Below are 18,075 nucleotides of genomic sequence, written 5' to 3'. Positions count from 1 at the left end.
TGGGACTAAACCACAGTTTACCTAAGTCCCTTCTGCATCAACGAATTCTCACCATATTCCTTTCTTCCACACTCTATGCCATGTCACGTCTTGCAAGGTCTGCTGGCCTCAAATTTGAATTTCAAGTTGCAATATTCACTCCTGTGTAGTTATGAATTAAGTATGGGCTACAGGTGATATTGTATGTTCCAGTTATTGATCTCAGGCTTTTTAGAAAATGAGAAGCAATTCAGATACAGGTGACTGTATTTATCTGTGGGGAACCATAAATATTTTTATGAAGTACCTAAACCTATATTTTGCTATTAATTTTTGGATGATATACAATTATAGTTTTGATTTATTAATTAAAAACTGAACAAGCATTTTAAACAAATAAGAGGAAGAGTTTTTTGTTGTTCTTCTGATTTCTAGTACATTTGTTTTTTCTTTCTTTCTTTCTTTTTTTTCAGACAAGGTCTTACTCTGTTGCCTGGGCTAGAATGCAGTGGTGTTGTCATAGTTCACTGTAACCTCAAACTCTTGGGATCAAGCAATCCTCCTGCCTCAGTCTCACAATTCATTTACATTTATTGAAATTAGATAAAATATTTCATTTTCTGGTTCAGGTGTTTGCATTTTGATGACATGGAAGATTTATACTTTGTATCTAAGAGCTGATAATCAAGATAATTTATCAACCTAGGAATTCGGTTTGCTTAAATGTAAAAGGGAAGTGCTAAAGAGTAGAAGATTCCTATGGTTCCTTTCTGCTACAATGTTCTGCAGTTAATTTGTCATAATTTGAGGTCACGCAGACATTCAACCTAGATCTGAATATTTTTCCAGCAATTAAACAAAATAAATTTTAAGGGATAAAAATCATTCTAGGCTAGGCACGGTGGCTCATGCCTGTAATCCTAGCACTCTGGGCGGCCCAGGCGGGCGGATCATTTGAGCTCAGGAGTTCAAGACCAGCCTGAGCAAGACCGAGACCCTGTCTCTACTAAAAAATAGAAAAAAATTATCTGGACATCTAAAAATATATATAGAAAAAACTAGTCGGGCATGGTGGCGCATGCCTGTAGTCTCAGCTACTCAGGAAGCTGAGGCAGAAGGATCGCTTGAGCCCAGGAGTTTGAGGTTGCTGTGAGCTAGGCTGATGCCACGGCACTCTAGCCCAGGCAACAGAGTGAGACTCCGTCTCAAAAAAAAAAAAAAAAATCATTCTGATCCCTATTTTAGCTCCATTGTGAAATGTGAAGGAACAAAAAATATTTTAAAGCATTTTTTAGCAGTACAGAAACATGCTTTTCACAAGTTTTGGTGAGTCCTCACAGCAAAATTATATTTCACATCATAAGCCAGCAAACACATATAAAGCATATACATTATACATATTAAAAAAGCTATGTTTTATATATATACAAGGCTTTCTCAAAACAATACTTAATGTTTCTATGTTTGCTCAGATACTCTCTATTCTTTTCCATTTTGTTTTACAAATGCTGGTTATGTTCCACTATACTAAATTCACAATTTCCCAATGGGTCAAGACTGGAAGTTTGAATATATTCATTAAGAAATCTTAGAGCTATTTCACTAGACAGAATTTAGAAGGTGTTTTCTTGAATTTTTTTTTTTAATAAAGCTAATGATATTGGAAGAACTCTCCATGCCCAGGAGAGCACGTTTCTTGTTACCTTATTACACCAGAAATATGAAAACATGCTTACCGTTTGTTGCAGTGGAGATCATAAATAGATGTCTTAAACTGAATGGACTTGACCATCTCCCCAGTACGAAGTGAATATAAATCCACACAACAATAAGGTGGGCTTGTGCTAAAAGAAAGAAAAAAAAAAAAAACATTATTTTTTAAAAGAGGAAAGGCCATTAACCTTTACTTTTTTTTTTTTTTTTAGACAGAGTCTCGCTCTGTTGCCCAGGCTAGAGTGCCGTGGCGACAGCCTAGCTCACAGCAACCTCAAACTCCTGGGCTCAAGCAATCCTTCTGCCTCAGCCTCCCGAGTAGCTGGGACTACAGGCATATGCCACCATGACCGGCTAATTTTTTTTATATATATTTTTAGATGTCCAGATAATTTCTTTCTATTTTTTAGTAGAGACAGGGTCTCGGTCTTGCTCAGGCTCATGCCACTACACATTATAGATTATAAAGTAGTATCCTGATATTATTAATGATTATAAGTTTGCTAAACAGTTTACCAAATGCAGTATGGTTGTCCACTACCAAAAAAATGATGCTGAAATTCCACTGCAATCAAAGAATTCCTATTTTATTTTTTTTAATTACAGCATATCACGGTGATACAAATGTTTAGGTTACATATATTGCCTTTGCCCCACCCGAATCAAAGCTTCAAGCATGTCCATCCTCAGACGGTGCGCACCTCACTCATTAGGTGTGAATATACCCATCCCCTTCTCGCACCTCCGACCTGTCTGACATCCAGTGAATGTTACTACTATATGTCCACATACGTGTTCATCAGTTAATACCAATTTGATGGTGAGTACATTCCATTCTTCTGATACTTCACTTAGTAGAATGGGCTCCAGCTCTAGCCAGGATAATACAAGAGGTGCTAGAACACCACTGTTTTTTGTGGCTGAGTAGAACTCCATGGTATACATATACCACATGTTATTAATCCATTCGTGGATTGATGGGCAGTTGGGTTGTTTCCACATCTTTGCAATTGTGAATTCTGCTGCTATAAACATTCTAGTGCAGGTGTCTTTTTTAAGAGAAAGTCTTTTTTTCCTTTGGGTAGATGCCCAGTAATGGGATTGCTGGATCAAATGGTAGTTCTACTAATAGCTCTTTGAGGTATATCTCCGTATTACTTTCCACAGAGGTTGTACTAGTTTGTAGTCCCACCAGCAGTGTATGAGTGTCCTTATCTCTCTGCATCTATGCCAACATTTTTTTGTTTTGGGACGTTTTGATAGAGGCCATTCTCACTGGAGTTAAGTGATATCTCATTGTGGTTTTGATTTGCATTTCCCTGATGATTAAAGATGCTGAGCATTTTTTCATGTTTGTCAGCGATTAGTCTGTCTTCTTTCAAAAAGTTTCTGTTCATGTCCTTTGCCCACTTTTTGATAGGGTTGTTTGATTTTTTTCTTGCTGATTTTCCTGAGTTCTATACAATTCTAGTTATCAGCCCTTTATCAGATGTGTAGCATAAAAATATTTTCTCCCATTCTGCAGGCTGTTTGCTCTTGTGATAGTTTCCTTGGCTGTGCAACAGCTTTTTAATTTGATCAGATCCCATTTATTTATTTTTGTTGTTGCTGTAATTGCCTTTGGGGTCTTCTTCATAAATTCTTTGCCTAGGCCAATGTCTGTAAGAGTTTTTCCAACATTTTCTTCTAGAATTCTTATAGTTTCATGCCTTAGGTTTAAGTCTGTTATCCACCATGAGTTGACTTTTATGAGAGGTGAAAGATGAGGATCCTGTTTCAGTATTAAAGGTCTCTTATTTTAAAAGGTATTATCCAACAATCTGTGGTTAAAGCAGTGGCAGGATATACCTATCACTCACTTTTGTTAATAAATCATATTGATCAAAGAATTAGTTCCCTGTAGGGCATGGTGGCTCACACCTGTAATCCTAGTACTCTGGGAGGCCAAGGCAAGGATCCCTTGAGGTCAGGAGTTTGAGACCTGAGCAAGAGTGAGACCTCTGTCTCTACAGAAAAATGGAAAAATTAGCCAAGCATGGTGGTGTGCTCCTGTAGTCCCAGCTACTCAGGAGGCTGAGGCAGCAGGATTGCTTGAGCCCAGCAGTCTGAGGTTGCAATGAGCTATGATAATGCCACTGCACTCTAGCTGGGACAACAAAGCAGGATTCTGTCCCCAAAAAACAAAAAAAGAAAAGAATTAGTTCCAAAGTAGAAAATTATACATACTTGGGTGGGGCAAGGGCAATATACATATCATAAACTTTTGTGCCCCCATAATATGTTGAAATAAAAAAAAAATTTAAAGAAAAAAAGAAAATTATACATCAAAAAATCTAAAAGTCATTGACATTTATTAAAGCATACTTTATAATTACATTTAACTAAAGATATGTGAAAGTATAACATACCTAACGATGAGTGTACAAATCTAAAGCATACACCTTGTTAACTTCTTATAATGTTAATATGCCCTTATAACTCCACATGGACAGAAAAATACATTTCCAGCACCTTGGAAGCCTTTCTCATGCCATCTTCCATTTGCTAGTCCCCATCTTCCTCAAAGGCCATCACTAAGGGATTGTCTTTGGTAGCCTGATTATGTAAGCAGTCATGTGGGGAAGCCTCACACCCAGGAACTATAGCCAGCCTGTAGAAATTGTCTCTAGGAAGTTGAGAAGTAGACTCTCCCCCAGGTGAGCCTCCAAATAAAACCCAATCCTGCTGACACCTTGACTGCAGATTGAGAAACCCTAAGCTAATGATTCGTTAAATTGTGCCTAACATCCTGACCCACAGAAACTATAAGAAAATAAATGTCTGCTGTTTTAATATGCAAAACCTGTCCTAATCCGTTACACAATAGCTAACGCATCTTCTCCCTCTCTTGCACACAATGATCTTTAGATCCAGTGTAATCCCAAAGACCCAAAAAGTTTTTTAATAGATACATATTAAAGTTTAAGTCCTTATGCCATTATACTGCTTCAAAAATGACATCAGGTTGTTTTTTAACCTAAAAATCTATCTCGAAGAAAAGATTAAATTTCAGCAGTGTAACTAAGTTTATGATTTCATTTATTTATGTTGTATTAATCTATCAAATTTATTTCCTTAATATATAGAAAATCATTAAATAAAAACAAATTGTACTTACTTATTTTTACATTTGAGCAATATAATCTATTTGTTTTTTATTTCAGCTCATTATGGGGGTACAAAAGTTCAGGTTATATATATTGCCCATGCCCCCCATCCCCCCGAGTCTGAGCTTCAAGCGTGTCCATTCCCTAGACAGTGCACATCGCACTGATCACGTAGGTATGCACCCATCCCCTCCCCCCGCCCCCATCCCCCCAGGTCAGAACTTCAAGCGTGTCCATTCCCCAGACAGTGTACATTGCACTCATCAAGTAGGTATACACCCATCCCTTCCCCCCATCCCCCACCTCTGTCGAGACCCAATTGTTGTTATTCCCAAATGTGCACTTAGGTGATGATCAGGGAAACCAGTTTGCTGGTGAGTACATGTGGTGCTTATTTTTCCATTCTTGGGATACTTCACTTAACAGAATGGGTTCCAACTCTCTCCAAGAGAACCAAAGAGATGCCATATCACCGTTATTTCTTATAGCTGAGTAATATTCCATGGCATACATATACCACATTTTGCTAATCCATTCATGAATTGATGGGCATTTGGGTTGTTTCCACATCTTTGCAATTGTGAATTGTGCTGCTATAAACATTCGGGTGCAGGTGTCTTTTTTATAGAATGACTTTTGTTCTTCTGGGTAGATGCCCAATAATGGGATTGCTGGATCGAATGGTGGGTCTACTTGAATCTGTTTAAGGTATCTCCATATTGTTTTCCACAGGGGTTGCACTAGTTTACAGTCCCACCAGCAGTGTATGAGTGTACCTGTCTCTCAACATGCACACCAACATGTATTGTTTTGGGACTTTTTGATAAAGGCCATTCTCACTGGAGTTAAGTGATATCTCACTGTGGTTTTGATTTGCAAATATAATCTATTCTAAAACAGATCTAACTAAATGAGCATCCACTGTTCAAAATCTGCAACACACTAACATATCAACATTTTTGGTAACCCTAACTCAATTTTATTGAGACAATAAAGACAGTTTCCAAAATGATAAAACAGGGGAAGCTACTGAGCATTAAGCAATTTTAATCAAAAGTTACTTTAATTAAGGAAAGTTCTATCAGTAATTTGTTCCTAATGAACTGAGGTTAACTAGTTAAAAGATTTGACCAAATGTACACAACCACATCATATGGTTCAGTGATCATGAGAATTCTCAACCCATAACTTTGGAATCTTTTTATAGATTAATACTACTATACATGTTGTAAACATGGGGAAACCTTCCTACAGTCTGTTTCAGATCTAACAATTACTACTTAAAGAAAAAGGCAAGAATGCACTGAGGCCTAGTCAAATGAACCAATAAAAGGAGCCAAAACACAAGTAGGTTAAAAAAAAAAATAGGACTTAAATAAGATTTTTAGGTACACACACTTATGCATTCCCATGTAACTAATTATATCTTTACATGGCAGGATCAACAATCTGGTTTTTTTGGTCACAAGCTGGGTTTTTAAGCATCTATAGAATGAAGAATGAGCTAGATACCCTGGGCTTTTTGAGAAGACTAAGTATGATGCTGAATATGTGAGCTTTTTTTTTTTTTTTAAATTACAGTGCCTGAGGGAAACAAGATGGTAACTTCAGTGTATCTTTGAAATTTAAATACCTCCTTGAAATGGTGTATTAGATGGACAGAAAAGGATCTTTTATGCCTGATGGAAAACAAGAATTATAAATAACACAATATTAAATACCATTCTAAAACTCAACTTTTATAAATCCCTAACAAAAATATTTAAATTTTGTCTCTCATATCTATTTTTTACACATTCGTGTATTTTATTAGAATCATAGCCATTCTTAACCTGGAAAATGTTTTCAAAATAAGGGATTTTTTTAAAATTATAGTACGATGAACATCACTTTAAAGCAATGTGAAATATGGCTTTTATGGTTTCAAAATTTTAAACATTAATACCATTTTCATTACAAAGACTTTTATTATTTTCATTCATGATATTTTACAGATCGAAACAAAATTAGGAAAAGCGGAACAAAGTATTTGAGAAAGTGACATTTTCCAAGAATGTGCATGTATAAGTGAAACACAAAATAGCAAAGACATTTAAAATCTACCACAAATTGCAAGAAGCATGGAAACACTTATTTTTAAATGGGAAAAAGCTGCACAACCTTCAACATGTGTTACTGAATCCAATGCTTTAAATTTAAGAGGAAAATTTTTGATAGTATTACATTATTTGTATTCTTATTCAGCTCCTAAAGAACAAAAGCCAGTTGGTATTGTTTTTTATGAAGTAATTAAAAAGAAAAAGCAAAGAAAACGGAAACTTAACCATATTAAAGGCTAAATTTGTGATTAGCCTAGTTAATAATAACTCTTTACTCTGCATTTTTCTTTTGCAGAGTTCAGAATAAATACTGGGTAATAAAACCTTCCCACATTCCCACAACTTGAAAAAGTGGTATTATTGATGTTTCCATATGGATAGGTAACCAGGAAAGAAGGGGTAAGCAACATCTCCACACAGAAATAGGAGGAAATGTTAGAATGGGGGTTGGAATCAGACTGTCTTCTTCAATAGGGATCTAACATACTACATAAGAGATAGCCAAAGACATAATGCATTATTTGGGGGGAAAAATGTAGCATTCTATTATTTACACTTAAATGCAAAAAAGAGTTAGAGATACTCTCTACCTTCAAGGAGCTTTCAAAATAATTAGTTGATTTTTGTTTTAAAGGATAGAAAATTACATTAAAATACAAGGAAATACGTTTCATATTCTACAATGATAAACAAATGCAACAGAAATTCAAATTATGGAAGAGATGTTACAGGGAACAGATGGTCTGTGAGTTTATTTACATATATATGTGTAATACAAATATATACATTATTCATGTGATAATATTTTCTATGCCTACACAATCATCTTCCACTACAAACCGTGCATAAATATATCAATATTTTTTTAATTTCACCTAGAAAAATTTTTCAGGCGTGTCATTGTATAGAAGTTAGTAGACTCTGCGATAAACTCAGCCCTATTGCTAATTTTATAAATAAAGTTTTATTCAAACACAGCCACAGCCATTCATTTCTTTACTGTCTATGGTTGAATAGTTGCCACAGAGACCATATGGTCCACCAAATTTAAAATATTTCCAATCTTGTAAGAAAAAAGCTTTCTGACCTCTGACCTATAGCTTTTTATTTCCAGTGAATTTGGGTTGCTTTTTACTATCTTTCTCGGGGTTCTTGTAATATTTGCTGTAGTTACTCGGGGAATATGAGATCAGCCTGATTTTCTCCCTGTTATTAAAGTACCTGAAATTCAGAAACTTTACAATGACTATCTTGGAATTGACCATTCTGGGTCAATTATGCCTGGAACAACTTGTGCTATTTCATTACAGCAACTGAAGTCTTTTTAATTCCATAAAGTTTTCTTAACTTACAGCTTAAATATTTCCTCCATCCTATTACTTCATTGTTGTTTTGGGGGGAACTATGCACATATTGTGATTTTCTTCCCATTTTGTTCAAATTCTCATTTTATTCTATTCTCTATCAACTCTCCCCTCCATGCCTTCCAGTTTCATCATCAATTCTGTGATATATTTGTGGGATTTTTGTTTCTTCTACTTCTTCCTGTAGGTCACATCTATCCTATTATCTCACCATGTCTTCCCTGAGTTCTTGTATTTCTGTTTTGTCGCCTTCCTTCATAAAGAAAATAACCTTTAACATTTTTTGCATTTAAATTTTAGAATTTAATTTAAAACTAAATTTTTAAAAAGTACGGTAAAATATGTTTATAATTGCCTACTGCTCCCTAGCAACATTATTCTACTGATTGTTCTTCACTTGTCAATAACTCTTCACTGAGTTAGAATTTCCATTTCATGTAAATTATCAAATTTATTGGCATAAAGTTGTATATATTACCTTATTATCTTTTATTGATCATAAGATCTGTAGTGATGCCCCTTCTTTCATTCCTGATATCAGTAATTTGTATCTTATTTCTCTTAATCAATCTCATTAAAGAGTTAGCAATTTTACTGATATCTCCAAAGAACTATCTTTTGGCTTAATTGAAAGAATCAGAAGAAATTCCAAATAAATTGGATTAAATTCCTAGTGAAGTAGGAGACATGGTAATCGGCTCAGTATGAAAGGGCTTAAACATAACATTGTGAATGTTTGGAATAGCTAGTTTGCCATCTTTTGTTACATCCATTTATTGAATACACATCCACTATTATGAGTTTTACCATTCAAATCCAAATAGTTCAACTATTCGATGTCTCCCAAGAAAAGTAAAATTTCCACCAGATGTAAGGTAAAGTGCTGTCATTTGACAATACTGCAAAACATTCCAAGTCTCCAAGAAATTACCAAGTCCCATTTCCCAATAACAAAAAGTACAGTACTGTCAGCCTTTTAAGTATCATCTCTCCAAATTGAAATCTGGGATCTGCCTTTACCAAACAGATAAATCAACAGGTGTCAAAAAGAATTAGCACATTTTAAAACCTCTCAAATGGTTTTAATTATTCTACTGAGGATCAAGTGATACATATTCTTATTACTTTTCTATATAACCCAATCTAATATGCAGTAGTACATTAATTACCATGTTTAGGTTATTAAAACTAAAACTCTAACACATAGGAAAATTTCACTTTTCCTGTTCACCTCAAAGTACACGACTCCGTCTAAAAATACTATATGACAACTCATGATTTAATATACATGTGAGATATCTCTAAATAACATTGATGAATGATATTGATGAAAAATTCCAGCATTTCCAAAGGCAAGACAATAGAGTTCAAACCAAACAAAAAGTTTATTTTAACAAACGTTCTGCTAATCCTCCAAGGATGTTTTCCATATTTTTAAAATTATTCAGAGATATTAAAACATCATTAATGAAGGAATGCAAACAAACAAATCAAAAAAATATAGTTAATGCCATCTGTACATTTCTAAGACATACAAGCCCTGTCACTAAAAAGAACTACTGTATAAGCTTCCAGAGGGCAGAGACTAAGTCTTGTTCACTGTTTTATGTTGAACATAGTAGTACTTATTAAAAGAATTAAGAATTGAAGGAAAAAATTAAAAGAATTAATGTTAACTACTTGTTAAAAGATTTAACTACTCTACATCATACTATTATGCTGGTCACATATCATTATTCATTTGTCCAAATCCACAGAATGTACAACACCATGAGTGAGCCTTAATATGAACTATGGACTTTTTGGGTGATAGTGATTTATCAGCATAGGTTCATCAACCATAACAAATGTACCACTCTAGTGGGGGATGTTGGTAATGGCAGAGACTATGAATGTATGGGGGCAGGAAGTTTATGGGAAATCTCTGTACCTTTTTCTGTGACTCTAAAATTGCTCTAAAAAATGTATTTTTAGGCTGGGCACGGTGGCTCAGGACTGTAATCCTAGCACTCTGAGAGGCCAAGGTGGGCGTATTGTTTGAGTTCAAGAGTTCGAGACCAGCCTGAGCAAGGAGCGAGACCCCATCTCTACTAAAAAAAAAAAATAGAAAGAAATTAGCTGGACAACTGAAAATACATAGAAAAAATTAGCCGGGCATAGTGGCGCATGCCTGTAGTCCCAGCTACTCGGGAGGCTGAGGCAGTAGGATTGCTTAAGGCCAGAAGTTTGAGGTTCCTGGGAGCTAGGCTGATGCTATGGCACTCTAGCCCGGGCAACAGAGTAAGACTCTGTCTCAAAAACAAATAAATAAATAAATAATGTATTCTTAAACATCTATTTTAAAATCTTTTTAAAAGATTAATGACTAAAAGTACAAATGAATTCAAAAGAGATACTTGACAAAATTCCATTTCTGAAACTAGGATCCTAAAGTGGTTGACATTCCCACCTTTTGGGAATCTTACTTTTCTAATAAGTCCTATGTCTGTTGCTATTGTATAATCTCTATAATTTCAACAAGAGAATATGAATATTGTTCCTTTGATAAATACCAGCCATTGTTAGAAACGCTTTACATGTATTATTTCATGTAACCCTTCTAATAACCCCACGATGTTTGTGGGTAATTTTATAGAAGAAAGCTTTTCTTTAAACATTTGATTCATTATTCAAAATAGAAAAGGAACACTGTCACTTTTAATATTCAGCAATAAAATATCAAGAGAAATATTTCTAACAACAGCAAGGATTTTAGTTGCTGCATATGTAATATTCAAGGCTGATATTCATTTACTGGTTGATTAGGAAATCCATTTATGACCACAGAAGAGAACTAAAAGAAGATGGAAGCTGCACCCTTGACTTCATTAGCATCAGGTTTCCAAATAACCAAAGAGAAACTAAGAAATATGCCTCTGGTATTCATGCAGTAGATATTATAATCAGTCAAAATTACAGTATAATTGTTAAAATGTAATGTTTGAAAGTAGTAATTCAGGATACTAAAAATCTCACTATGTAAATCCTTATGTAAAGGAAAATTGAGCTTATATTGATAATTGCAGAAATATTAACTATTTTTTCATCTTGGACAATATATGAACTTAGTGAGCAAAGTTCTATTGTACATTCCTATTTTATCACTTCCTTCTGATAGACAACAAAATAAGGGAAACTGCTAGCAGAGGGATACAAAAACCTAGAGGCAAAACAGACCAGTTAAAAATTAAACATTAAGGGCCAGGCGCAGTGGTTCACACCTATAGTCCTAGCACTTTGGGAGACCAAGCCAGGAGGACCACTTGTGGCCAGGAGTTAGACACAAGCCTGGAAGACACAGTGAGACCCCATCCCTACAAAAAATAAAAAAATAAAAAATTAGCTGGGCATGGTGGTACATGCCTGTAGTCCCAGCTATAATACTTGGGTGGCTGAGGCGAGAGGATCACTTGAGCCCAGGAGTTGGAGGCTGCAGTCAGCTATGATCACCACCATTACACTCCAGCGTGGATGACAGAGTGAGACCATGTCTCAAAAAAAAAAAAAAAAAAAACTAAACATTAAAATTGCACTTAGTGATTAAGAAATACATCATAAAGTAAGCTCTCTAAGTTCCATAAAATATCATGTGCAGTTAATTTTGAGTTACGGTTTTATAAAGAACTTTTGAAAACTAAAAGAATATACTAAGGAAAATTTATGAGTTGGTTATGGTATTAATAGAAACAATAATGTCAACAAAACAAAGCAAAATGTTGCTTGGATTTATTTCCCTAAAAGTAAGATAATTTAAAACTTCTTATTAGTTATGATAAAGAAAATACAGAACCTTTTCATATATTGTGTGTGTGTACATATATATACACACACACACATATATATAAAATCATAGTTAACTAAAAAACATGGGGTACTTGTAATGAGGATGCTAAAGTCTGGCTCAACTCAAAAAAGATGTTAATTACACCAACTTCTGCCAAGCAAGCACTGTGAATTCCACAGAATACTATGGAAGAACATGCCTACTCTTATTACTCTAGCATCACCTTAAAACTTTACAACCTACCAATGTGTGTGAAGTTTAAGCATGCATATGAAATCAATAGAAACCACTTCATTAAACATTTCAAAGAAACCAAAAGTTCATTGCAGCATTTGAGAAACATTGAGAAATGAAGTAAAGCTAACATTAATAGATTATACTTAAAATCTATTTTTCCAAATCAATGAATAACCTGTTAGAATAGAATAAGAAATATTTTAGAGAAGGATATGCATAAAAATCTAATACTTGTCAATTATTTCCCTTGTCAACACTTAAGATAACAGAAAATCTAAGCTTTCATGTATTTTTTAATGTACAATTCAATACCCTGTTTTAAATCTATATTTCTAATTTGACATATTATTAAAATACAGCAAAATCATTACTCTTACAACATAAAATGTTTGTTTGAAAACTGGGAAGAAAATTTACATTCATTTTACCTAAATGTTTTCACATTGCATAATTCTGTGATAAAACCACAATAGTATAACTTCTCTTTCCTGTGGTATCAGAATCAGAAAAATAGCAGATGAGACATTAAATACTGCTCATGATAATGTGCAAAGTTATTTTATAGTGAAGTATAAATTAAGTTATGCCAAATGCCTAAAGATGTAAGTATGGCTAAAAAAAATAAGGAGTTTTCAAGTTTTAACAGTATTATTACCATAAAATATTACTTTTCATAGTAAACAGAGAAGTAAAATGTTTTCTTATTTGGCTTCTCTTGTAAAGGCTGGTGGAATTGAGGGGAAAGTAAAAGGGAGTCAAATGACAAAGCCAAATGTTCTGAAAGAAATATATTACATGTAATGTGAAAAATTACAATTTTGAAATAACACATGAAAATACATGAAATGAAAATATGTAATTGCCTTATCACAGATTAAAAATTTTTAAAAACATGTAGTAAAAAAATTAAAATAATTTGTAACATAATTTTGTCACTTGGTAATTCAAAGAAATAGTCATCTTTCACAATTCACAAAACTACTATATGAATGGTCACATATGCAGTGCAAAGGTACACAAAATGCAAAATGCTAAGGTTATAGTTGAGCAATTTATAACCACAGCAAGATGTGAATTTCTGACACAACCTCGAAAGAAATTTAAGATTTCACTATGAGGAATAAAAATTCTCTTTATTTCCCAAGATCAAGAAAACTGATAGCATTCTTTCTTTAGAAATTAACATTATTTCTATTGGACACCTAAATAAAAGACTGCCAAAATGAATTTCTACTCACATGAAATCATGATATTATTTGTACTACAAAACAACAGTGTTTTTCAAGGCTTATCTAAAAAGTATTTGAAGAATATTAGTTAAGGAATGGAGCTAGAGATACAAGCTAGCACAGGTATACATGGCATACGGGCAGACTATTTAAAATTTGGTTTTTCATAGAATATATAAGATGGTGGTCATGGTGCTTATCCTGCATATAGTATAGAAACACTGCTTTTAAAAGCAGAGGTTGAAAAGCAGGTGGTTTTTAGAGAACTAATATTTTTTATTTAAAAAATTTGTACAGTATCCAGAAATTTTATGACACATAAATGGAATGATGCAAAGTTTCAGAGAGATTAAAGGGCGGTATTTCTTAGGTTCTAATCCCAGTTGGATGCATAGCTAAAAATGGAAACTGTAAATTCCCACATCTACTTCCAGGACTAAGCAATTTAATATTTATTCAGTTCATACTACAAAAGTTGTTAGAATTCATTTTAAAAAGCACCCTTCAAGATCCAAATTCTCCTTAAAAATGTGAATGTTTCTTCTCAATTATGAAAAATAACTTCTTTACATTTGTAACCTAAATTTTAAATTAAAGGAGAAACTTTAAAAAACAAAAAAATCCTTCCTCAGGCAAGCCTCAGTTCACTGGATCTATGTCACATTGATTTATAACAGTTATTTCTTAGGGGGGGAAAAAAGCACACACAGATGCAAACAATTACTCTATTTTTGTAGGCAACAAGTGAGGTGGGTGGTAACTGAGAAATTTTTTTTAAATCCTGTCACAATATTCTGCTTTTTCTTAAGAAACGCTCCTCACACAACAAACGTTTGCCACATCAGAGAATTTCCAGGGCCCGAAGCACCACTTTGATTCCAGACCGCTGCAGGCATTAGCAGGAGGTAATTAGGGTAAAAAGTTCAGCCACAGTCCCATGTCTAGAGTCCTGCCAGAAATAAATTTCCTCTCTATTCACTGGTTTCTACTGTACCCTTCCTAACAATCATATTGAAAACACATTTATCTTTGTAGAGTTTGTTCCTCTTCTAATTAACTTTACGGCATTTACAGTGTTTAATAATTTAAAATGGCACCAATCACAGCAGTTTTATCCTTAACAGTGGAGTGGTGTATTATCATTTTTCCACTATTGCTGATTCGTTTGACAAGTGACTCACAGAAGTATGCACTACAGCTGTTTTCATCATGCTCTCTGGTCATCATAAATGTACATTTTATTTCCTTGTTTCAGAAAGGTACACAGACAAAATTGAAAAACAGATGCATTTAGAACATCTTTCAAATTTTTCAAGAAAGTGAACAAGAGTAACCAGAAAATAAAGTTTAAAATTTATTGTTGTGTTTCGTATTTTTCACAGAAAGAAATATGAGGTTATTACATCTAAATAAATGATAAAATCTAATCATACCACACGTTTATAAAAACTCCAAAGGGGCACTCAAAATACTGTCCCTAGTTCTACATCACTATCTCCACAGGCACATTCACCAATACCCACACAGGGAGGCTCTAATTACTATGCCAGTTATCTCACAGTAAACTGTTTTAACCTTTGTATGTTGTGTTTGAAAAACAAGACGTAAATAAAATTCTGTCAATGCAAAGAAAAACCACTTGTTACATTGTTTTCTAACAAGAGATAGAATCAGCTAAAATAAAAAATAGCATATAACTCAATCAAAAGACTTTTTTTAAAAAAAAGAATTAAATCTTGCCTCCAGGCTAATATTAATATATTAGCTGTGACAACTACCTTATTGAGGCCAGAAAATTTATTTTTAAAATAAATTATTTTAAAACATATTTTATGAACATAAAACATAATTCAAATGGTATATAATTTTTTTCAAGTTTTTCAGCAAAGTACACATCCAAAACGAATTTTTCTACATCTTTTCAAATTCTGTTCAAATATTTGGTGCTCGATATCCTAAGGTATGACTAAAACCTTTACACATAGAAACTAAGAAAAGCGTGGCCCCCTCCCCCATACCATCCTACACAAAATACACAAACCAGGATCTTACAGCATTAAAAAAAAATTTTTTTTTCTCCACCCTTTCACTTAGCATGACCTTTCCTACAAAGCAACTATTCAGGACTTCCTATTTGTCCCTTTTTCCCCATTCATGATCTAGATGACATTAGGGATTTCTGCCATCTTCCACGGAAATTTTCCAACTAGACTTGTGTATCATCATCATGTTTTATACGATTACAGTTGGATTTATGCCTTTTTTTTTTTTTTTAAACACAAAGAAATACCATTTAGGCCGGGCGCGGTGGCTCACGCCTGTAATCCTAGCACTCTGGGAGGCCGAGGCGGGTGGATTGCTCAAGGTCGGGAGTTCGAGTCCAGCCTGAGCAAGAGCGAGACCCCATCTCTACGAAAAATAGAAAGAAATTATCTGACCAGCTAAAATATATATAGAAAAAATTAGCCAGGCACGGTGGCGCATGCCTATAGTCCCAGCTACTTGGGAGGCTGAGGCAGTAGGATCGCTTAAGCCCAGGAGTTTGAGGTTGCTGTGAGCTAGGCTGACGCCACGGCACTCACTCTAGCTCGGGCAAGAAAGCAAGACTCTGTCTCAAAAAAAAAAAAAAAACATTTAAAAGTGCTCAATGGGAGACCAAGGTGGAATGATTGATCACTTGAGGCCAGGAGTTGGGAACCAGCCTAGGCAACACAGCAAGATCCCGTATCTACAAAAAATTTAAAAAATTGGCTGGACATGGTGGCATGCACCTGCCGTCCCAGCTACTCAGGAGTCTGAGGCAGGAGGATCACTTGAGCCCAGAAGTTCAAGGTTGCAGTGAGCTATGATCTCATCACTGCTCGCCAGCCTGGCAGACAGAGTGAGATTCTCATAGTCTGTCTTTATTTCCTTCTTTCTCTCTCTCTCTCTCTCAGATATAGATATAGATACAGGCATAGATATAGATAGAACTCAATAATTGGAACACTAAGAAGAAAAATTAAGAAACAAATGTATATTTAAAATGACCACAAATGAAGAAAAAGCACACCTAGGACTTCAAATCTCAATTTATTAGGTAACCTCATAAGACTTATGAATATAGGACTCGTGGTATCATCAACATAGGAAATAATGCACATTTCTAAATTGTTTTAAGTATATGATAATTCCATATACTGACAATAAACAAAGGTTCATGGAATAAAAAAAAATGCTGGGAAATATATAACAAAGTATAACCTATGGCGCAGCAAGCTCACTCCTACTTATATATACCAAACAGAAATATACACCCAAAAATGTATAGAAATGTTCATATCAGCACTATTCACAAAAACACCAAAATGGTTAACTATCCAAATGTCCATCAACAACAAATACCACTGTCCTGTCCAACATCATCTTACCACTTTCTCTACTATTTTTTAAATATTATTTATCACTATACTACATATTTTTCTTATTTCTCTATTGTTTCTCTTTCCTTGCTTAAATGTCAGCTCTACCGATACACAGATTTTTATCTTCTTAGATCAGGATTTCTCAACCTTGACCCTATCGACATTATGAGCTAGATAATTCTTTGCCGCCAAGGGCTGATCCACATTATGGGATGTTTAGCAGGTTCCTTAACTCTGCTCACTACATATCAATAGCACCTTCGCCCTATGACAACCAAAAATGTCCCCAGACACTGCCAAGTGTTCCCTGGGGATCAAAATCATCCCTCCTCTTCTTCCCCTCAGTTAAAAACAAAGCCTTGGATTTTTACTACAAGGGTAGCTGACAGATAACAGGTACCCATAAATGTGTCTTGAAAGAATATAAAGAACTCCCTTCTTAGAATAAGTACAAAAAATTCAAATAAAACAGTTGAGGTTCCTATCTAAATGGCAGGAGAGGTGACCTACAGAAAACATTTTAAAGCAGATAAGGATTCCTTACATCTCACTGAGGCTGTACTGTAATTTAGAGAGTAAATTATATTAATATAGTCTTTGATTATAACAGATTTAAACCTTAAAGAAAATTACCTTTCTCAAATCCCAATACTTTGAGACAAAAAAATCATCAAGTAATACAATTGGTGAGATTTAGCAAGGGTTTATTCTGGCTAAATACCATATAGCTACATCAACAAAAAATTTTCCAAAAAAAAATTTGCCGAAAAATACACAATATGTAAACTGTCATGGGTCTCCATAATGAATTGCTTAATTGTCTACCTCAATTTTGTCTTTAACATAATGACAACACGATGGTTATTTTTTTTTGAGGTCTATTCACTGTACATATGCCCTGTTCCACCAGGAGAGTAAGCATGCCTGTATGGAATTCCACAAAGTCAGAATCTATGCAGATGTTCTTTCCCCTTTGGTTTTCCTTTAATTTCCAAATCTTGTAATCTAAGCCTGAAGTTGACTGAACCAACATTTAAACCAGTACAGCAATATCAGCCAAAAACTCAATCTGTTTTCTATT

General features: G+C 34.4%; 1 protein-coding gene across 9 annotated transcripts in view; it reads right to left on the bottom strand.

Moving 5' to 3' along the window:
• The window catches only part of BCAS3 (BCAS3 microtubule associated cell migration factor), a 555,013-nt gene that overhangs the window by 435,906 nt on the left and 101,032 nt on the right, over window positions 1-18,075 (bottom strand). For all 9 annotated transcript variants that reach the window (XM_069481069.1, XM_069481074.1, XM_069481076.1 and 6 more), the window contains exon 8: window positions 1,716-1,823. In XM_069481069.1, the coding sequence (XP_069337170.1) occupies window positions 1,716-1,823 (108 nt within the window). The remainder of the gene's footprint in view (window positions 1-1,715; window positions 1,824-18,075) is intronic.

This window comes from Eulemur rufifrons, chromosome 9 (assembly GCF_041146395.1).
Source record: "Eulemur rufifrons isolate Redbay chromosome 9, OSU_ERuf_1, whole genome shotgun sequence".
NCBI lineage: Eukaryota > Metazoa > Chordata > Mammalia > Primates > Lemuridae > Eulemur > Eulemur rufifrons.
Note: the sequence above shows the minus strand (reverse complement) of the source record. Positions and strands in the feature narration are given on the sequence as shown.